Raw genomic sequence first — 23,236 nt, forward strand, 5'->3', positions numbered from 1 at the left:
TTCAGTGTATATAACAGTTATGATTAAGACGCTGTACAATGTTTGTTTTTTTAAAAAGCAAGTGTGAATGTTTGTGTGTGTGTGTGTGTGTGTGTGTGTGTGTGTGTGTGTGTGTGTGACTGTGTGTGCATACTATATTCATCTGTGTGTGTGTAAGTCAAGCACCACTATGAGTGTGTCCATTTCTTCTCTAGTTCAGGCCCTACTGTGTCCTCTCACCTCTAAAGCTGGAGTAGATGTTGTTGGGGACCATGTGCGGCTGGCTGGGCGGCTGGCTGGGCGGCTTGGGGCTGGGACCGTTGCTGTGGTGGTGGGACACCAGGGCTGCAGCTTGAGCCGGAGTTCCGGAGGGGCCGTCTAGGACATGGTGGCTAGCCGCCTCTTGGCTCTCCTGTCACAGCCAGGGGGAGAGGAGCAGAGGTCAGTGAATTGCATTAGGGCCTAGAGTTTATTCCTGATCACTTGATTTGGAATGGCCCAGAGTTTTTCCTACATTGGATGCACATCAAATGTGTTTTTAGGTTTTCGTGTGAGAGGTGCATGTAAAATATGCGAAGGATGACACTGGTCATTAAATCATTGAGTGAGAAAAATATATATACGTGCTCCTTAATTGAAAAGTTATGGGGAAAATAAGTGCATAGTATAGATGCCCATATGTTGTGTTGAAGTGTACTTACGATCATAGAATATCTTTGAGTATCAGAGCACTATATCTATGACTACAGCCGGAGACACAGTAGCCGACTAACCCACTAACGTTCTATTTCCGTTCGAGCCATAGTGGGCTAGCGTCAGAGAAGCTTGAAAACCGAGACCCTCAACACGCCAGTGAATAAGAATGTGCCACTCTTCCATTGACTTCAGCCTGAATCTTCCTCATGCACATGGGAGACCTCCGGAAGTAATCAAATCACTAATTGAGTCGATCGATTTTCAAGCTTATCTGGCAGTAGCATGCACTGGCTCGCATGTGTATAGTATCAGCGTCTAAAACGGCTATTGCACAGTATCAACGCACTATACACAAACTCGACCTAATGCACTGTGCACAAACTCTACCTAATTCATATTGAAATCATAACAGACAGCTTCCCATTGGCTGACATTGTGTTTTGAGTGTGCTTCATCAGTAAGAGGACAGTAGCACCACTGAGACTCGCTGATTGGTTGAGGGTTGGAAATGGAGTAATTACGTTAATCCCTCATGCTGACGACAGGCATGTTATCGGACAGTCTCCACCGCCACAGAGGAGCAGATGGAGAAGCAGATAGAGGCGGCATCCCAAATGGCACCCTATGGGCCTCGGTCAAAAGTAGTGCACTACGTAGGGAATAGGATGCCATTTGGGATGCAGCCAGACAGATAGAGAGGGCTGGTGGCAGAGTGAGACGTACTGTAGATAAAAGATGAAAGCCTCTCCTTTGAGAGCAATGGTGTGGTGGGATCTACAGCCGTCACACACACACACACACACACACAGATAAATGGATAGACACAAAATCACCCACACCCTGTCTCTCTCCAACTCTGTGGGTGTGTGGCTATGGGCTTTGCATCATTGTCACATTATACGTAATGAGCAGTAGTGGCGTAATGCGTTCACAGTCTCTATGTGCTAACTCCTTTCATTAGGCCATTATCCTCATATCAAAGGGGATTTTCAATTGTGTGCGTTCGGTAGCACAGTGTGTGAGTTCGGTAGCACAGCGTGTGAGTTCGGTAGCACAGTGTGTGAGTTCGGCTTTTGGGGAGGGGTGTCCGTTGTGCTTTTGTTCCTGCGTGCAGTCACACACACGTTCCCAATGGTATCATTAGCGGCAACCACGGCTCTTTACATGTATTACTGTCACACACATCTTAGTCTGTCAGAATGGCTCAACACCCACCGAAACCCACACACACACAGTACCGCTCCATCCATCTGTCTCATGGGTTTTTGACAGCCAGGCAGAGCCATCAAAGCAGCCAGAGAGGAGCTCACTTCCTAATCCACAGAACAATAAGAACCTGCTGGTCAACACAATGAGGATATGAGAAACACCCCTCTGAGTTGGTAGGGTTAGAGAGAGAGGTGGGGGTCCTGGAGCTACCCTCAACGCTTTGGGCTTTCATCTTGGGGTCTCGTTGTCTGATAAGATTAGACCTAGTGTGAGTGTGTGTGTGTGTGTATGTGTGTGTGTGGATTGCTGAGTGAACATAGGCTGAGTGAGGCCTACGGCGATATGCAGTGAGAACTGCACTGGCAGTTATACAATTTTTCTACAGGCTCTGAGGGAGCACCCACACACACACTTTTCCATGGCAATTTCTTAAGACTGCACCACTGCCCTTTCCTCAGGCCTGACATCCAGAAGGGCTGTGGCCAAGGAGACTGACAGGAGGACACAAAAGGGGAGGGTCATTGGTCATACCCATTTAATCCCATAACCCCTTGCTGTCTCATCTCATTCTCCACCCTGTCCCTCCATTATACCCTACCATCAGACATTAACAGCGTAATAGTTCATTTTTTTCTAGTCTTTCTTCCTTCACCAATAGCTACCCCGTCACGGTTCACACTGCTTCTGAGTGGCTGTTGTGATAACCCAAGATGCAGCTGTCCACTAGGGCAGGGATTCACAAAAGTTTTCACTCGGGGGGGGGCCTCCCTTCCCAGCATTGGGGAACACCCCGCGCCACCTGTGCGCACGTGACACGTCTACGTCTATGGGCACAAGCCCTGTTAATGACAGAAACTGTTCACACCCCTCTTGTTGGCGGAGATCATTTTGCAGGTTTAAAGCTTATTTCCTGCAATTCTACACATTTTGTCATGGGGTGCAAAGAAATTGTCTAACGTGTATTTGAGTGACAAAAAAATTACAACAAAATCTACTATCTAAAAAAACAGAACAACTTTTTTAAAGTGACATGGGCTAGTTGATCTTGGCATTTCTGACAAGGTATACATACAGTTGAAGTGGGAAGTTTACATACACCTGAGCCAAATACATTTAAACTCAGTTTCTCACAATTCCTGACATTTAATCCCAGTAAAATGTCCCGGTCTTAAGTCAGTTAGGATCACCACTTTATTTTAAGAATGTTAAATGTCAGAATAATAGTGGAGAGAATTTTATTTCAGCTTTTATTTCTTGCATCACATTCCCATTGGGTCAAAAGTTTACATACACTCAATTAGTATTTGGTAGCATTGCCTTTAAATTGCTTAACTTGGGTCAAACGTTTCAGGTAGCCTTCCACAAGCTTCCCACAATAAGTTGGATGAATTTTGGCCCATTCCTCCTGACAGAGCTGGTGTAACTGAGTCAGGTTTGTAGGCCTCCTTGCTCACACACGCTTTTTCAGTTCTACCCACACATTTTCTATGGGATTGATGTCAGGGCTTTGTGATGGCCACTCCAATACATTGACTTTGTTGTCCTTAAGCCACAACTTTGGAAGTATTGGGGTCCTTGTCCATTCGGAAGACCCAAGCTTTAACTTCCTGACTGATGTCTTGAGATGTTGCTTAAATATATCCACATAATTTTCCTCCCTCATGATTCCATCTATTTTGTGAAGTGCACCAGTCCCTACTGCAGCATAGCACCCCCACAACATGATGCTGCCACCCCTGTGCTTCACGGTTGGGATGGTGTGCTTTGGCTTGCAAGCCTCCCCCTTTTTCCTCCAAACATAACAATGGTCATTATGGCTAAACAGTTCTATTTTTGTTTCATCAGACCAGAGGACATTTCTCCAAAAAGTACAATCTTTGTCCCCATGTGCAGTTGCAAACCGTAGTCTGGATATTTTATGGCGGTTTTGGAGCTGAGCAGCTTTTCAGGTTATGTCAATATAGGACTCGTTTTACTGTGGATATAATACTTTTGTACTTGTTTCCTCCAGCATCTTCACAAGGTCCTTTGCTGTTATTCAGGGATTGATTTGCCCTTTTCACACCAAAGTACGTTCATGTCTAGGAGACAGAACGCGTCTCCTTCCTGAGCGGTATGATGGCTGCGTGGTCCCATGGTGTTTATACTTGCGTACTATTGTGTGTACAGATAAACGTGGTACCTTCAGGCGTTTGGAAATTGCTCCCAAGGATGAACCAGACTATTGGAGGTCTACATTTTTTTTCTGAGGTCTTGGCTGATTTCTTTTGATTTTCCTATGATGTCAAGCAAAGAGGCACTGAGTTTGAAGGTAGGCCTTGAAATACATCTACAGGTACACCTCCAATTGACTCAAATTATGTCAATTACCCTATCAGGAGCTTCTAAAGCCATGACATTATTTTCTGGACTTTTCCAAGCTGTATAAAGGCATAGTCAACTTAGTGTATGTAAACTACTGACCCACTGGAATTGTGATACAGTGAATTACAAGTGAAATAATCTGTAAACAATTGTAGGAAAAATTACTTGTGTCATGCATAAAGTAGATGTCCTAGCCGACTTGACAAAACTATAGTTTGTTAACAAGAAATGTGTGGAGTGGTTGAAAAACCAACCTAAGTGTACGTAAACTTCCAATTTCAACTGTAGCTAGCTCTATATAGGTATACAATGACTGACATGACAAGAGGAACTGATGATACACTACCCAATTTTCAAATTGCACCTTCGTAGCATTCTACTACTACAATTTCACGTTTAAAACAAGACTGAGGTTTCACCACAGTTTGGGAACCACTGCACTAGAGAACATCAAACGTTGACGTCTTTATTAACTGAGAATGAGTACAAATCAGTAACAAAACCTTGTAAATAATTGGTATTAGTGCAAAAAAACAACAGCCGAGTATGGAAAGTCTGTCTGTATTATATTGCCATGAGTCTGCTTTGCTGTCACATTGCTATAGACCAGTTATATAATGCTTTTCCTTTTCTGACTGTGGAATTCTGAAGTGCATATACTTACAGAACGAGGACAGCACAGTAAACTACCGTAGTAGAAAACGTGATCATCCCTAAACGGGGGAAAAATGTTTTTTTCCAAATTTCTTTGGCCTGTTTAGATGAGACTGAGTGAACCACTTGACTGTGTGTTAGGGGTCAGTATGGGGCGGGGGGGGGGGATAGGGACGATACCCAGCGGAGAGAGAGAGAAGAACAAGCCCCGAGAGAGAAAGAGAGTGAAAGATAGAAACAAATCATTCCAAAAAGAGATGGAGAGGTTTATAAAGAGAGAGGACAGGAGTACTAGCCAGTAGAAAGCAGGGAATCACCACCACCACCACCACAGTGAAACAGACAGACAGCATGCAAGAGGAAGACTTTAGGAAGACTCTTTATTCAACAAAGGACTTTTTGTGAGATTAAAAACAACAACATTGAGTGACAGGTCTGGTGACAAGTGAATGATACAAAAAAAATAATGAAAGTAAATAAATAAGTTAGTAAAACACAAGAAACAGAATAGGTATAAAAAGCATTTCAGGGATATTGGCAATATTGCCAGATTGTCAGTAGCATTGCGAACAAAGATTTGAAGACAGTGAAACAACCAGTGGCCATTTTGGTGCCCAACTATTGTCGGCAGAATGAGTGGTAACTTTTTAATAATGATCAATAACACGCAATTAAAGATTCATACGTAGTGCACAGATATTTTCTCCTGAGTTTTAGTTAACAGTCATTGCCTGTATGAAGGTGGTCGTTGTGGGAAGAGGGAGCAGTTTTGGGCAGGGGAAAGAGTTAATGCTGCACACACACACTCACAGAAATACACATGTCAATAAATGCACACACACACACACACACACATATATATATATATATACGCACAAACATGTATGTGTTCTCTCAGAGTCCCGAGAGCCTGTGGTGGTGATGTTGATTCAGGTCCTGGTTGTGTGTGTAGTTGGATCCGTGTGCGTTTCTGTTTATGTCTAAGTGGTGTGTTTTGTCGTGTCTGTGTAAGTCACCGTACATTGCCCCTGTCAGCGCCCTTATGCTCTCTGCATAGGCATGTGTGTTGCTGATGTGTATGTTGTCGGGTGAGTGGCTACGTGTGTGACTGCGTGTGTTGTCATGCGTTTGACTGTGTGTGGAACGGTTTGTGTGGCTGTGTACGTTGTCGGGTGTGTGGCTGCGTATAGGTCTGTGTATGTTGTCGGGTGTGTGGCTGCGTATAGGTCTGTGTATGTTGTCGGGTGTGTGGCTGCGTATAGGTCTGTGTATGTTGTCGGGTGTGTGCCTGCGCGTGCATTCCCGCGTGTATCTGTCGACATTGTCGTCTAAGGACCTAAACTTGTGCGCGTTGCTCTTTACGTCGCCTGTCGTGAGGCTGTGTGGCACATTGCCGAGTGTGTGTTTCTGCATGGTGTCATCCGTGTGGCTGTGTGTGTTCTCCTGTGTGTATACCTGCACCAGGCCTTCAGAGTATCTGTGTGTGCTGCTCTGTACCTCGCTGTGGGCTGCGCCTTGCGTGTTTTCGTGTATGTTACCGAGTGTTTGACTACGCAAGTTCCCTTGCATTGTGTACCTGCGTGTATCACTAAGTGTATAGCTTTGAGCTGACCCCTGCATATATCTGTGCCTGTATCGGAGACCCCTCGGGTCAGAGGCTCGCCGGCGAAGTAGTGAACCACGGTGATCGTTGTCCCGTTCGTAGCGTACCTGGGCGTTGGTGTTGTGGGCGGAGCCAGATGAGGGGGCGGGGCGGAGGAGCACCAATTGGATGGTGCCGCGGGCATTGCCCTCCAAGGACATGGAGTGGCGTAGGGTCTCCATGGCGACGTGGTTGGAGCGGCCTAGCAGCGCCTCGCCGTTCACCGCAATCAGCTGGTCGTTGACCCGCAGGCGGCCGTCCTGGAGAGGAAAGTCGGTGGGAAATGGTGGAGAGCAGTGAGAGAGAAAGAGAGGGGTAGGAACAATGATAGAGTGAGAGGGAGAGAAAGAGGTATGGAGAGATTAAGAAGGAGAGAGAGAAGGAGGTGGAGAGAGAGGGAGAAAATGTGTATGTAGCAGCTACTACAGACCAAGACACACCTGTAGATCTGAGAGAGAGAGTCAGGGAGAGACAGACACTGAAACACAGAGACATGGCCAGAGGTACTAAAGACTCCAGCCCCATCACGCCATTAGTCACCACTGACCTCTGACCTCAGTCATTAAGCAGCCCCCGCCAGGCCCTGACCTCTCACACCGCTAATAACCTTCTGATCCTATCAGATCACACACACACACACAATTCCCAAGAGACACACACCACGTATGGGCAAGCAGAAGCCCCCCCCCCCCCCCCCCCACACACACACACACACACACACACACACACACACACACACACAGAGAATCACACTTGTGCGAGCAAGCGCACATGCACAAACACACGTTTGTTTCACAATAATCCTAAGCCCTAAACCTAACCCTAACCTTAACACCAAACCTAACCCCAATTCTAAACCTAACCGTAATTGTAACCCTAAAGTTAAATAAAAATATATATAAATAAATGAACCCCTAAGCCTCTTTCCTTGTGGGGACCAGGAAAATTGTCCCCACTTCTGGTCCCCACAAGGAAACTGACTTCTACATGACTTCTGGTCCCCACAAGGATAGTAACCCCCACCTCCACACACACAAACACTGTCAGAATTGGGTTAGGTCCCAGTTTCAGTGTGAGGCTTTGGCTTCTCCTCCCCTGGCTGCCTGTAGAGAGACTGTGACAGCCAGAGAGAGAGACACTGGGGACAGACAGAGCGTCTCAGCCCTCCCTGCACACGCTCATTAGCTAGCCTCTTAAGAGTTTTTAATTAGCATTCACACACACACAGCGCAGGGAGGGGGCCTGCGACAACAGGCAACACACAAGAAGAGAGAGAGACGCGCACACAACACCTCGGCCCCCCACACATACGCACTTTCAATTTATGCTAAAATATCTTAACTCTCACACAAGTTGGCCTTTTTAAAATATATTTTTTTAATCTCTCTCGGTCTCTCAATCTTCCCTTTTCCCTGTTGATTGTTTTTGAAAAAAAAAGGTTGGACTGAGACACTTTGAGAAGGCAACCAGAAGAGGAGATGGAGGATAGAGGGAGTAACAGCCAAGCTGTCATGGTCAAAACATAAAATGGGAAGAGGTCTGTCCATGATAGGGCGTTGTTCTGCAGGCCCTAGTTCAGTCGCACCTGGATTACTGTCCAGATGTGTGGAGGGACATACAGTAACAGTCAAATGTTTGGACACACCTACTCATTCAAGGGTTTTTCTTTATTTTTACTATTTTCTACATTATAGAATAGTGAAGACATCAAAACTATGAAATAACACCTATGGGATCTTGTCGTAACCAAAAAAGGGTTAAACAAGTCAAAATATATGTTGTATGAGATTCTTCAAATTTGCCTTGATGACAGCTTTGGACAGTCTTGGCATTCTCTCAACCAGCTTCATGAGGTAGTCACCTGGAATGCATTTCAATTAACAGGTGTGCCTTGTTAAAAGTTCATTTGTGGAATTTCTTTCCTTCTGCGTTTGTGCCAATAAGTTGTGACACGGTAAGGGTGGTATAGAGAAGATAGCCCTATTTGGTAAAAGACCAAGTCCATATTATGGCAAGAACAGCTCAAATAAGCAAAGAGAAATGACAGTCCAGCATTACTTTAAGACATGAAGGTCAGTCAACACAGAACATTTCAAGAACTTTGAAAGTTTTTTCAAGTGCAGTCGCAAAAACCATCAAGCGCTATGATGAAACTGCCTCTCATGAGGACTGCCACAGGAAAGGAGGACGCAGAGTTGCCTCTGCTGCAGAGGATAAGTTCATTAGAGATTTGAGATGGGAAAAGCAGCCAACAAGTGCTCAGCATATGTGGGAACTCCTTCAAGACTTTTGGATAATGAAGCTGGTTGAGAGAATGAAGCTGGTTGAGAGAATGTCAAGAGTGTGCAAAGCTGTCCTCAATGCAAAGGGTGGCTACTTTAAAGAACCTAAAATATAAATATATTTTTATTTGTTTAACCCTTTTTCGGTTTCTACATGAGTCCATGCATATTATTTCATAGTTTTTATGTCCTCACTATTATTATACAAAGTTGAAAATAGTACAAATAAAGAAAATCCTTTGACTGAGTAGGTGTGTCCAATCTTTTGAGTGGTACTGTAGGTGAATTGCATTTGGTCCAGAACAAAGCAGCACATATCAAGCCTTGATGGACACGGATGGCAATTGTCAGTAACGTGCATGTCAATCTCTCCCGGCTCAAAGTTAAGGAGAGATTGACAGCATCAATATTGGTCTTGGTGCGAGGGATTGATGTGTTGAAGGTAGCGAACTGTCTGTTTAAGCAGTTGGCACACAGTTCGGAAACTCATCGGTACAACATAAGACACGGAAACAGAGGTCTCTTCACATTCCCCAGGTCCAGAACAAAGGCTGGGAAAAACACAGTATTAAATAGAGCCATGACTACACGGAACTCTCTGCCAAACCAGGTAACTCAAGCTACCCATAAAACCAGATTTTAAACAACAGCTAAAAGAATACCTTGCTGCACAAAAGGGACTGTGAAACGGAGATCCTCATAAATACCAAATACCTCAGAGACGAGTTTATAAGTCCAGTTTGAGGCTTCCGTCGATGCTCGGATGTACTAGTATCGCTTAAGTACCTAATCACCCTGTTCCCAGTGCAGACCTTATTTACACAGGGACACAACACCTGTGGAAAAAGATGGGAACCAGGGGAGTTCAGAGAGTATCTATCCACTCCAAGTGTCACTACAGAGATGGAGTGTGCCCTTCAGTGGAAGATGCTAGAAAGGGCCCCTACTCCGATCCACAAAAGTCTGAGCACACTGCCAGAGGGACGAGGTCAATGGGGTCACCAGGGGTCAGAGGTCAGGGGGAACTGGAACCGATGTGGGCTTCAGACTGCGCAGGACTGCTGAGTATTGGGGTTTACAGAGTAAAGAGAAACAGATGGCACAGAGAGCAGAAGAAAGAAGGAAAGAAACAGACAGTAGAAAGGGAACCAGGGTGGAGATGGAGACAGAACGAGATAAAGAGCGAGAGAGAGCAAGCTGAGCGAGAATTGGAAAGCGGAAAAGACAGACAACAGAGAAACTGGAGACAGACAGAGAACAGAAACAGTGAGATGGAAGCAAAAACAGCACATCAGATAGGTCATTCCTGTGCCTGTACCTTGTAGGCGGCCCCTCCGTGAATGATGGACTTGATGAAGATGCCCAGGTCCTCGCCCTTCTCCCGGGACTTGTTGCCCTTGAGGCTGATGCCCAGGCCGGCCGAGCCCGTGTCGTTCAGGGGCACCTCGAACATCAGCTGCTCCCGCCCATCCTCCAGCACCAGGGGGCTTGCCTCCTCCCCTTTCTGAGCGAGGGATAGAGAAGGATGGAGGAGGACCGAGAGAGGGATTGTTTTTGATATTGAAACAAGCATAGTGCAGTCAATACAAATTCAAAAATACAATGCTGAGAGTGAAATAGACAGACACAGAAAGAGAAACCCCTCATCGATGTGAGAACTCATCCAATGAGGATGACGGGGGGGGGGGGGGGGGGGGGGGAGAGGACGAAAGAAAATAGGCGATGAGAGGTTGAGGGAGAAAGAGAAACCAAAACAAATTAAGAGGGATATTTGCATTACGGATCGAAGGTGGTGAAAAACAGGGGAGGGAAGAACAACTAACAAAAAAGAGGGAGAAGATGGGAAGCGAGAAGGAGCAGGTGGTGAGAAAGAGAGAACGGGGGAGGCAGAGAGGTAACTCCATTTGAACATGAAAGGCAGACCGAGCGCGTGCCATTTCAAAAGGAAACATAATAACCTTTTTATACATCCTTCTTGAGAGCGATGGAGGGAGGGCGACAGGGGGATCATTTAAAAGTAATAACCCATCCCTGGAGATACCCACTCTCCCATTCACTCTCTTTTCTCTCTCCTCCTTCCTCCTACTCTTAACGTGAACAAAATGACCCGGTGGTACGGGGAGCGAGAATTGGCTACCAAATGAAAGAAAGAGAAGACAAAGAAATGGAGACAAAAGAAAAATGTCTGTCATTATGACAGAGCGGTGAGAGAGAAAGTGGTGCTGGGGTTGTGTCACCAGGGAAACAGGCCTGTAAAGAGGTGCTTTGAGGCTCTTTCACGTCGCCGGCCTATTTTCCTGTGAGGAGAAGAGCGAACAACGCAGGTCAGGAAAAATAGTGTGTGTACTGTATATGTTTACATTTGTTAACAATAATTGTGTGTGTTTTAAACTAAGGGACACACAAGAGTGTGTATGTGATTTCTTTTTTTCACAGCTGCCCAATATAAAATATAAAAACTAATTGAGCTGCTTTCCTTCGTACCTTATCTGATACTGGAAGCAGATTTATTTTGAACCTCCCAGGTTGCCATACAATATGGCCAGCGCTTTAGCGACAGAGGCAGGAAAGAGCGGCTCAGTGTAGCTTTACTGGCTTCTCACTATAATCCCACTGGTGTTGGGTGACATGCACCCGAGTCCTGAGGATGCCCTTGTTTAGCCAACAGAACCAGCCCCACTGTCCCCCCCCCCCCCCCCCCTGGGTCCTCAGCCTATGCCCTCAACCCTCTCTTTTCCTGGGTAGAGCACCTAGGCAAATGGGCATGAAGCTCAATCACCTCAAGCTATTGTGGAAGCTCCATTGTACACTGAGTAGTAAAGATGGGAAGCGTTCCTTCTGACTGCGGTGCCATTGAGTCTTTATTCAACGGAGTCGGTGAGACGCAAGGATCCAGCAATCCAGCTCAGGCTCGACACTTTGACAGTAGACGTGACAGATGGACAGGTCTCGTTGGGCATCTCTATCCCTGACACACATCCATAAGGGAGAGGACGGGAAGAGGAGAGGTGGAATCTAAAGAGACGTAACAGCTGCAGGATATTCCATTGTCAGCGTGAGGGGAGAGATCTTCCAGCAGCACTTTGTAACCAAAGAAGCGTTACATTTTTTGATGAATGCCTTTGGTTTGATCTGTTGATGCAAAGAGCGGTCTTATTGGGTCACTGTGTGGTGGGGCTGAGTTCAAAACACACACACACATCAGATATGACCACCGAACATCAGATATGTCCTTAAGGGACTAAACCACATTTATACAGCCAACTAAATCTCCCGGTGTGAGACACACCCCTGGTGGTCCACACACACACACAATCCCCCCCCCCCCCCCCCCCCCCCCCCACTAATATCCCGTAATACCTTCCTTAGGGGCAGAGCCAGACCCTTCCATTCCTGAGCCCTGTGGCTCTGCTGGCGCACAACACGCCTCATTGTCTCTCCTCAAGTGCTTGTTAACAGGCTTTAAGAGGAGGGGAGACCACCCCTGATCAGAGGAACGACGAAGACAAAAGGAGCCTTTCTACCCATGGGGAAGAAGAAGAGGTGGGGGTGTAAGGAGACCGATTAATACACACTCTTTTGTCAACCGGGCTTCTGAATAGACGCTTTCAAAGATGCAGATTAGCGACGAGAGCGACATTCAATTAAGATGAGGTATCTCTCGCCACCGCTCGATCGGAGACGGATAAAGTCCTCCAATTATGGGAAGTAATGTTGGGTTTTTCTGTTCTCAGTACCTGTGCCTCGGTAGGGGGGGGGGGAGAAAAGCCAAATTGCTGATGTTTGCGATCATTTTAGTGTGTGTGCGCACGCATGTGTGTGTTTGTCACCCTTGAGTGGTAAGCTACCACGGTTCCAGGGCACAAGCATCCTGGTGCCAATCCAACAATGAGAAAAGAAGTGTGGAGTGGAGAAGGGAGAGGGAGCTGACAGGTCTTTGCGTGATGGGTATGCAGACGTATTAGGGGACCGCCACGCTGAGCTCGTCCGAAGACAGACGGATGGATGGACAGAAAGACAAATGGAGCGTTGGACCACTTTTAAAGGCGAGTCCAGACTGATTGTCCTACAAATCACCTTGCATCACAAATAACTACTCAGTATTATTTGTAAAATCAGTCCGTCTCAATTTATCCATGCTACATCACGATTTTAATTATCTCGAACACGACCAAACATACAGGTCTGGCTAGATGCAAGGCCACTACGCTTCCTGTCTCATGACCACACTTCCAGGTTAGCCTTGTGTGACGTGACCCCTCGATCCTGCCCAGGGCACATCCATCCACCTCCCCAACCAAAAATCCACATCACATCCAATCCAATCCAATTCGAGGGACAAACTAAACACTGACAATCAAGTCCAGATCAGGTTGTATCATCAAGTTTTTCTTGAAAGGCGAGGATCACACCTAAGTATAGTCCCAGGCTTCGCTTTCGGGACCCGATCGCCTATTGTTATTGTCTAAGTAATCGAAGTCCCGTTCTGCACATATGCCAAATGAAATTGAATTATAATTTTGCTTCTAAACAAGGGTCTCAGATCATCTGACAGACAGCCCAGTTTGTGATTTGATTGAATATTCCCTAACAATATTAACGAGCAAGTGTCAGTCATTTAGATGCCAGTTTACTCTGAGTGTACAAAACAACCCCCCCCCTTGCCCTCAGAAGGGCCTGAATTTGTCAGGGTTTGTCATGTTGACTCCAATGCTTCTCACAGTTGTGTCAAGTTGGCTGGATGTCCTTTGGGTGGTGGACCATTCTTGATACCGACAGGAAACTGTTGAGCGTGAAAAACCCACCAGCGTTGCAGTTCTCAGCACACTCAAACAGTTGCGCCTGGCACCTACAACCATACCCCGTTCAAAGGCACTTATATTTGTCACCCTCTGAATGGCAGCCATAAACAATCCATGTCTCAATTGTCTCAAGGCTTACAAATCGTTCTTTAAAATGGCCTTTTAAGGTCCTAGGATATATCCTAAGGTCCTAGGATATGGCCTTGAACCTTTTCCAACAGCACAGTGGGAGTCATTCGGTCTCTGTGTGAATGACAGGATATGCAGCTGTCAATCCGTCGCTCCACTACGCTATGTTATTTTACACCAAACACACACAAAAGCGGAGATCGCAGTTCTTTGGCTGGATAGGACATTTGATTACAATAGTGTGGGATGGAATGTAGTTGAGTCTAACTGGCATTTCAAAGTCAAATTCTGATCACATGCACATCTTCACACAAATACGTTGCAATCTCATAATTTGGTCTTTTCATATTTTAATCTTGGGCTCATAGAAGAAGCCATTCTCCTGAGTGTGGTCCACACACACACGCACCAGGTTTTCCGCTAGCCAGTAAATGGCGGCTTTTGGCCTACGAAAAAAAAAGAAACGCAGATTATTATTATTATTTTTTTTTAATTGTTCTCCCGAATGAACAAAACTTGGTGTCACTACAGCCCTGGGTTTGATCCCAGGCTGTGTCACTGCCGGCCGTGACTGGGAGACCCATGAGGCATCTGGGGGGCATACCATGGATCATTTAGCTATTTGATTTAGAAATTTTAGGTCCCCTTTAGGTATGAATTATTTTATGTGTTTCTATAGCCTATAGAAACATATGCACACACACAGCTATAATTGGCCCCTGGGAGATACTAACCCAATGACATTAGAATGGGTTGGGGAGGATTTTTTAATTTTCATAAACATGTATTCAGGCCTGGTGTCATGTTCTGAGGCTAAATAGATGGGTATTTGTGTTGGGGGCTTTGTGAGTGCAGCTGCAGTATTAGGGTTGTGACTGAGGCCTAATAAGGAGAGAAGACAAGTGTTATACATGTATGCATCAACTGGACAACGGACCACCATTGCATCTAAATGTGGAACTTTAAGGTATTGGAATGAGTTGCGGTTGATTGTGTGTGCGTGTGTGTGCATGTGTGCGCACGTGCCTGCCTGCATAAGTTCTGTGTGCGAGCATTGCTGAACTTGAGTGAGTGTGAACATGTCCATGAGCTTGAGGGACATGAAACTATCTTTGAGGAAGAGGCCTGCAGAGACGATAAGGAGTATATCTTTAAGGGCCTCTAACTTCAACAGCCCAGATCAAGACAGAGTTCAAAAGAACAAAACAAAAGAGGAATTGAAGAAGCACTTTAGTGTGGATGTTGTGGAAATGTAGGGTATTTTAATGAGGGCTAATGTGAGCACTGTGTGTGTGTGTTCATGTGTGTGTATGTGTGTGCACATGTGTGCGTATGTTTGCGTGCATGCATGCTTGTGTGTGTGCTTGCGTGCGTGTGTGTGCTTGAGTGCGTGTGTGTGCGTGTTCCATGTGAATATGCATCGTTCACTACAAAGCGTCGGAGTTGTCCCTCCTGAATGCTTTGAAGTTGAGGAAACGGAATAATGTGAATAATCACAGGAGTAGTGAGTGGCACACAAGGACAGAGCGCTGTTTCCGGAGAGGACCAACACACTCACATACAGTTATACACAGGACACACGCACACACACACACGCTGCTGTAGGGTACCACCTGGGCAGCTGACGGGCAGCTTATTTAGATAAAGGGGTAAAAACACACCACTCGGCGAGGAGTCAGAGAGGTCTCTGGCCATATCTAAACTGTCACTTAACACCCGTGTGTGTCGACACGCACCACTTCCTGCGAGGCCGCAGGGACGTGCGTGTGACTTCCTGTCAGCCTCTGAGTCAACAAACCCAGATAAGGGCAGGAAGAGGAATGGGGCGCTGGGTACGTGTGCTGGGGCTGGGTGTGTGGGTGTCTGTGCTTGTTTGGAGGTGAGGACATGCATGCAGGGGGCAAAAGGGAAGATCAAAAGAGGTTGAACGCCCTTCAATAGTAATAGAAAGAGAAAGGCGTTTTGAGGGGTAACAACATTTTTAAGACAAAGAGGGGAAAGGTGGAAATTCCTGGTAACCTATCTGCATCAAAGATCATGCAGAGTCCAGAGCAATTGGAGGTGGCTAGGAGAGATAAAAGGTGCGTGTTCTCACCAGCTCTCTGGGTAGGAAGAGATCCTCTTGTCTGACCACCACCACAGAGACACAGTCCCCCTGCTTGGTGCTGCGCAGCATGGCCACCAGCTCCTCCTGAGTTCGATCAGTCATGTCTACACCGTTCACCTACACACACACACATCACAGGAAAGTATTCAAATATGTACAGTATATACACAATGTGCTACACAGTGCTTATAAATACATAGAATACTTACTTCCACCTAGATATTTAAAAAGGTTTAAAATTACCACCTTCCGGGAACAAAAATACAACTCATTTATCAGCCACAGACGGCACTGTTTGAATACTTGAAAAGGTGCTTCCTTCCTCCATTCCATGAAGCAATCACTGATGATTAGAAATGAATGGACAGGTGAATGCCATGTGGTGGAACACTTGAGTTCACCTATCGAATCATGCCGAATCAGTCATTACTTCAAGGATGGCAGGAAGGAAGGATGCACTTTCAAGGAATTCAAAAGGTCAAATGACTGTTTCACCTCCAGGATGCGGTCGCCGGGCTGCAGGCGGCCATCTTTGATGGCGGCGCCCCGGGGGAGGATGTTCTTGATTAGGATGGGCCCCGGGCCATGGACCGTCGAGTCCCGGGTCACCACGGTGAAACCTAGCCCCTCGGTACCTGGAGAGTAAAAGAGAGGGGAGAGAGAAACAGGGAGTGAAATATATATATATTTTTAAAGGAACGATAGAGGGACAGAGAGAGAGGGAAAGAAAGAGAGAATGAAGAAGAGAGGAAAAGAGATGAAAAAACAAGAGAGATAGAGTGGGGGACAGAGATGGATTTGATCAGTTATGCTGATCGTCTTTGCTATACTATCTTTCCCATCCTTGAGTTGATTGACTAGTATCCCCATTGGGGTCTTACTGGGGTCCGACATAATGAAAAAGAGACTGCACTCAAAATACTTCACAATTTACATACATGTAAAAACATTCACATGTAGTGTGTGCACATCTATCAGTTACACATATGTCAGTACATACACAAGTAGGTGACATGGGGAGGGGTGTTGTGCCGTGAGGTGTTGCTTTATTCGTAAAAAAAACACAAAAGAAAAACAGGTTTGCAGTGCTACTTGCGCTATATGAGAAGGATGGGAGTTCCATGGAATCATGGCTCTGTATAATATTGTATGTTTCCTTGAATTTGTTCTGGACCTGGAGACGGTGAAAAGACCCCTGGTGGCATGTCTGGTGGGGTAAGTGTGTGTGTGTCAGTGCTGTGTGTATACCATGTGTAACAGTATAACTTTAAACCGTCCCCTCGCCCATACCCGGGCGCGAACCAGGGACCCTCTGCACACATTAACAACAGTCACCCACGAAGCATGGTTACAAGGGGAACTACTACTTCAAGGTCTACGCTGTCCTTACGAACCACACAACAGATCATTACATCATTATGTTCGCAACCCTTAGTTTATGCTTAGCATGCTTAGCATGCTTTTGCAGCACAGTCGATAACGCGCCGGACCTCGGGCTCAAAGGTCGAGGGTTCGAGACCTGCTCCCTGCTTGTTTCATTACAATACCAAACGTTAGTTGGCTGCTTATACATCAAACTTGCCAGTATATTAACTATAGGCGAACTAACTACCCACCCAATGTTTATCGACTTGATTATTCCCGTCATTCTTAGCGTAGCTAAATGGTATATATTGTGCGCTCTCAATGGACATTCGGGTGCATTCGTAAATTCGCCCTGGCTATCTACTCCGATTTCAGAGCACTCTCGTCTGAGTGTGCCAGAGCACAGAATAATGAATTTAGGAGCGCTCAACATCGGTTGAATATGGCTGGTGTCAGTAAACGTCGACAAAAAAAAACATAATTACATTGTTTCCAGCAGCACAGTTACAGTCACCAACGCTCTGGATAACATGAACACTGTCTAACCAGCTCTGTTCGGAAGAGTAAAATGGTCAGTGTCTGGAAGTAGCTAGCTAGCTAGCCAACATTAGCATGGGTGCTTGACTGCCGTTATAAGGCCAGAATGCTCCAATCAACCCTACTCCTCGGCCTGTGCATCCAGTGTGCGCTCCGAGTGCGAAACGCTCTGAATTTACGAGTGCACTCTAGCAATCCAGATTGAATTTAAGAACACACCCAAATTCGTAAAATGTCTAACTAGTAATTTGTTATGCTAACTAGCTAGCAAGAGCCCCAACTTCCGCTAGACGGGTGAAGAGCAAGTACGCGCAACTGAAAGGTTACTGTTCGTTTACAGTATACTAAAATGAACTAATAGTATATATAGTATATACTCATTATGTATGGGTATTCGAACACAGCTTAGGTCTTTCTTTGTAGCACTTGATCATATGACTGGACAATAATCAAGATAAGATAAAACTACATGCTGCAGGACTTGCATTGTGGAGTCAAAAAAGCAGAGCCTTTCTTCAATACGGACAGATCTGTCCCCATCATCATGACCCCACATCATCCCATCACGTTGCAATAAGGTCACTTGGTGTGCCAATAAATGGAGGGCGACATCTCTCCACTCACCCTGCATTCTGTGTGGGGCTTAGTGGGTTCCTCCTGAGTAAACTGGTGATCAACTTCCACCAGTCTGCTGTGGAGCCCACTGCTGGCACCCTATTCCCTTTAAAGTGCACAATGGCCCTGGTCAAAAGTATAGCACTACAAAGAGAATAGGGTGCTATTCGGGACGCGACCTCAGCCTCAAAGCGAGAGACAACTGTTTTCTTATGTGGATTAAGAGGAGGGCTGCCTTCAATTTCACGTGTGAGCAGGCCTCACACTGCCTGATGGAGGAAGGTGAAGGGAGAGAAAGAAGGAGAGGGGAGGGAGAGAGAGAGGTATCCTGAGATATCATTCCCTCCCATGGCTCCTCTCCCTGTGGACACGGTGATTTCAAGAGTGCGTGTGTGTGTGTGTGTCCAAGCTCACATGTGTATCTATTTGTGTCTGCGCGTGCATGCCTGTGTGTGTACGTGCCTCCAAGCAATGAGTGAAAACTGCCACCATGGTGAGCGGTGGAGAAAAGCCAAAAGAGGCATACTAAAAGATAGCGAGTGATCAAATCTCATCTGGCAGCTAGGCTTCTGCCTACCTTCCATTAATGCTTCTAAACCTCCTTGCAGTCACTCACGCTGGGAGAGAAGTCTTTAAAAGGGGTAATCATTAGTTGCTACATCCATTTTTGGACTTCTAAATTACTGCTATGTACCCATTGATTCTTGAAGAACATAATTTATAAATGCCACATGAGCTTAGTTCAACTGTCGTACCTCATCAGATCACAAAATATAAGCTTGTTTGCTCCCGAATTGCGCTGTGGTCTAAGGCACTGCATCTCAGTGCTAGAGGTGTCACTACAGACCCTGGTTCGAATCCAGGCTGTATCACAACTGACCGTGATTGGGAGTCCCACAGGGCTGTGCACAATTGCCCCAGAGTTGTCCGAGTTTGGCCGGTGTCGGCCAAACTAAGAATTTGTTCTTAACTGACTTGCCTAGTTAAATAAAAGGTTTTTTAAAAAATGTACTCAAATGTTCGTAAACAAAGTAAATGTACAACAAAAAAACCTCTATATAGCCTCAAAACATGGTTAAAACTACCTAAACAATCGATTTGAGAGTGGTTACATTTCTCCAGCCCCATGCCTCAGCTTTTTACCGAAACAGGGGCAGGTATTGTTATTGTTTCTATAGCTGAGTGCCGCTTTAACTATGGAAGAGCACAACCACATACATCTCTAAGTCTGGGTTTACACAGGCAGCCCATTCTGATCTTTTGGCAAAATATCTGATATGACAAAATAAGAGATTTGGGCTGCCTGTGTAAACGCAGCCTAAGAATTCAGTTTCAATTAAAAACTCTGATTTGTCCGTTGTTTTCTACGATGATTCAATTCATGATTTAAATTTCATTTCACCGAATCGACTGGATTGAAAACTAAATTGAACCCAATACTACAACACCTTAAACCTTTACAAAATAACAAAAACCTGTTGAAGATCTGTTTTGATCGAAATGTTGTGAACCAATAACGTGGTGGATCATCTCCGTGTGCTCTATAACACATAAGCTGTGTTTAAATACTCATACCAACAGCACTAACTATACTATTTGTGATGTGAATTCAGTATATACTATGCTATTAGTCATAGTATGGATATAGTTAGTATGCCAAAAGTTCCCAGATGAAGTATACATGCAGTGGACACTATTTAGGGCCCATATTTCTTTTTTATTAGTAGTATTTTTATTTAACTAAGCAAGTCAGTTAAGAACAGATTCCTATTAACAATGACAGCCTACTGGGGAACAGTGGGTTAACTGCCTTGGTCAGGGGCAGAACGACAGATGTTTACCTTTTCAGCTCAGGGATTCGATCCTGCAACCTTTCGGTTACTGGTCCAAAACTCTAACCACTAGGCCACCTGCCGCCCCACAATGCAATTCTTCCGAAAATGGGCATGGCTTCATAACTTTTCAGATTTGAAGAAAATGGAAGTCCGACGAGAGAGGATACAAACTAATTATGACAAATGTTCAGAAAATGTAATAAAGTAAATAAGTTATGTTACACATTATGTTGGATGACAATTTGTTAGCTATGCTATCCTTACAAACCGCATAGCATTACAGCAGTATGTACCGGTATGTTAGCTAGTTACTTAACGTTAGTTGGCTACTGATACATCGAACTTGCCAGGCAGTATACTAACTATCTGCTATCTAACTAACTAAACAACATTTACTGACTTGATTATTCACATCCTTCTATGCTAAGTGGTATAGTCGTGCGATTCAATGGGTATCTATTCCGATTTCAGAACACTATTGCGCAGAATAACTGATGAATTTACGAAAGCTCAACACCCGTTGAATATGGCCGTTGTAATTAAGCAAAAAAAAGGTGTAATTAAATTGTTGCCAGCAGCAGTTACAATCACCAAAGCTCTGGATAATGAAAACAGCCTAGTCAGTGAGGTGTTCTCTCATTCGTGTCTGGAAGTAGCTAGCCAACGTTAGTCAGTTAGCTTGGGTGCTTGACTGCCATTGAACGCTCTGATCAACCCTACTCCTCGACCAGAGTGTCCAGTGTGCGCTCTGAACTCTCCGAGAACAAAACGCTCTGAATTTATGAACGGACAATCTGACAACGATCTGGATTTACGAACACCCAGAGCGCACTCTGGCACTCCAAATCGAATTTACGAACACACCCGGAAACATAAAATGTTTAGCTAGTAATTTGTTAAGCTAACAAGCTAGCACAAGGTTGCATAGCAACAGCATCAACTACCGGTTGACAGGTGAAGCTCTATTACGCTCAACTGATACGATATTGTTCATTTCCCGTATACTAAAAAATGAACTAATGGTATATACTCATTTAGTATGTAGTATGTTAGTATGGGTATTTGAACACAGCTGTAGTGTCCCCCTTTTCCATAGTGCCTCCATACCTTTCTTCAGGTCAATCTTCAGCTGCCGGCCTCCCTTCTGGTTGGTCAGGTTGGCCAGGTTAGGGAGCCCCGTGGGACTCTTTCCCCGGGGCAGAGGGCTCTCGCTGCCCCCCACCGCCGTAGGGGAGGCCCCATCCCGATCCCTGACCACCGGGGCTGGGGACACACTGAGGGGCATCTCCTCTGGGACGTGCCCAGTCTGGTGCTCCCCTAGCGGGGTGAGAGAGGCTGGCAGATCGTGGTTCTTGGAGCGGAGGACATGGAGGTCTGGACGTCTCGGCTCCAGTTTGGGATTGATCTGTTCTGGTTTCCCTTCTGGTTTAGCGTCCATTTTTTGGTGGATCATGAGGGGGCTCTTGGCTTTGGGGATGGAGTCGTGACCGTCGGTGAAGAGCTGCCCGATGAGGCGTTTCTCGTAGCGCTGCTTGTTGGCCAGCGGCAGGATCTCCAGGCGCACTAGAGGGGAACACATGGCCTGACGGAAAACTTCCTGTGACCTGTGGGTGTGGGAGGAAGAGACATCATGAATGTCCGTCTTCGGAGGACACGACTGAAGGTCGAGAATAGTGTGATATCAGACTTGATTGTACAGTTGTCCCCTATGTATTTATGGATATGTGTTGGAAGATCACACTGTCACTCTAGTAGTAGTTACTAGTTCACCAAGCACAGAACTTCAACACCACAGAGGTATCAACACCAGTACAAACTCAAGCTTACTATGTTCAACACCCGCATTGACTAACGGTCACAGACTAGACCATCAAGAGTCAATTCGCTAGAGACAAGTAGTCTTTAGACAAGTAATCTATAGTAGTAGTCACTAGTAGCAACTGGTTACCCAGTACCAGGCTAGCAGTGTCAGACCTATTGTCAAGCCTCTTCTGGGCTAAATTATCAGATCTAACAAGGTCCACCTCTTTTACTGGACATTTCATTCAGTTAGGGCATAAGACAATCCTCCTTGACACACCCCCAATTCTCTCTCTTTTTACTGTTTGTCTCTCCCTTATCTTTCACACTCACTAGCCCTCACAGCTACTGTCCCACTCCTTTTCAAGCCTAACCAATGTTGTGATAGTACCAAATTAACCTATTCCCGACAACAGTGAAGCGAGAGAATGAGTGTTTCTCGCTTTCGTTTTCTCTCTCACACTCTTTTGTTGCTGTGGAGATGTGGTGCGAGATACATCCAGAAATACAGAGGATTTGTAAGAGCAGGGATTAAGGGAAACTGAGTGACAGACCGGCCTCACAATGGTAGATGTGGGATAGTGTAGAGCAGGCTTGCATCCAAAATGATACAAGGATGAGTCTCAAATGGTAACCTATTCCCCTATATAGTGCACTACTTTTGACCAGGGACTTACGGGCCTGGTCAAAAGGAGTGCACTATAGAGGGAATACGGAGACATTTGAGACTCATCCTGCGATAGCGTAGAGCCGAGGTACGTACTGGGCAAATGTCTTGTCCATTAGCTCGGTGCCGTTAATCTGAACGATGCACTCATCCTCCCGGAATATGCCCTCTCTCTTGGAGCGACTGTTCGCTTCAATACCTTTAATGTGCAGGCCCAGGGTCCTGAGAATGGATGATAAATACAGTTTGAACACACACACACACAAACAGTCTTCAATGTATGGGGAGAGAATGTGCTAGAAAGTGAGTGAGTTACAGTGAGTGACAGAAAGTAAATGTGTGTGTTCCTCACCGTCCACTCAGTGAGGAGCAGTAAGGGACGACGTGGATCCCCAGCGGCCCCTGTTCTCCAGAGAGTTCCACCGTCTCGGTCAGGGGGCTGCAGAAACAAAACACAAACTCTCTCAATCACACACAAAAATGTTAACAGGAACACAGAAACACACAAATAGGCACACACACAGTAATACATACACACCCACATCACTTATCT

General features: G+C 45.7%; 1 protein-coding gene across 1 annotated transcript in view; it reads right to left on the reverse strand.

Moving 5' to 3' along the window:
• Positions 1-23,236, reverse strand: part of LOC139413113 (partitioning defective 3 homolog B-like) — a 166,093-nt gene that overhangs the window by 71,835 nt on the left and 71,022 nt on the right. Inside the window, exons 6-13 of the mRNA XM_071160175.1 lie at positions 23,036-23,122; positions 22,780-22,905; positions 21,324-21,820; positions 16,360-16,499; positions 15,853-15,981; positions 10,145-10,330; positions 6,613-6,804; positions 220-391 (exon numbers count right to left, since the gene is read on the reverse strand). Of these exons, the coding sequence (XP_071016276.1) occupies positions 220-391; positions 6,613-6,804; positions 10,145-10,330; positions 15,853-15,981; positions 16,360-16,499; positions 21,324-21,820; positions 22,780-22,905; positions 23,036-23,122 (1,529 nt within the window). The remainder of the gene's footprint in view (positions 1-219; positions 392-6,612; positions 6,805-10,144; positions 10,331-15,852; positions 15,982-16,359; positions 16,500-21,323; positions 21,821-22,779; positions 22,906-23,035; positions 23,123-23,236) is intronic.

This window comes from Oncorhynchus clarkii, chromosome 7 (assembly GCF_045791955.1).
Source record: "Oncorhynchus clarkii lewisi isolate Uvic-CL-2024 chromosome 7, UVic_Ocla_1.0, whole genome shotgun sequence".
NCBI lineage: Eukaryota > Metazoa > Chordata > Actinopteri > Salmoniformes > Salmonidae > Oncorhynchus > Oncorhynchus clarkii.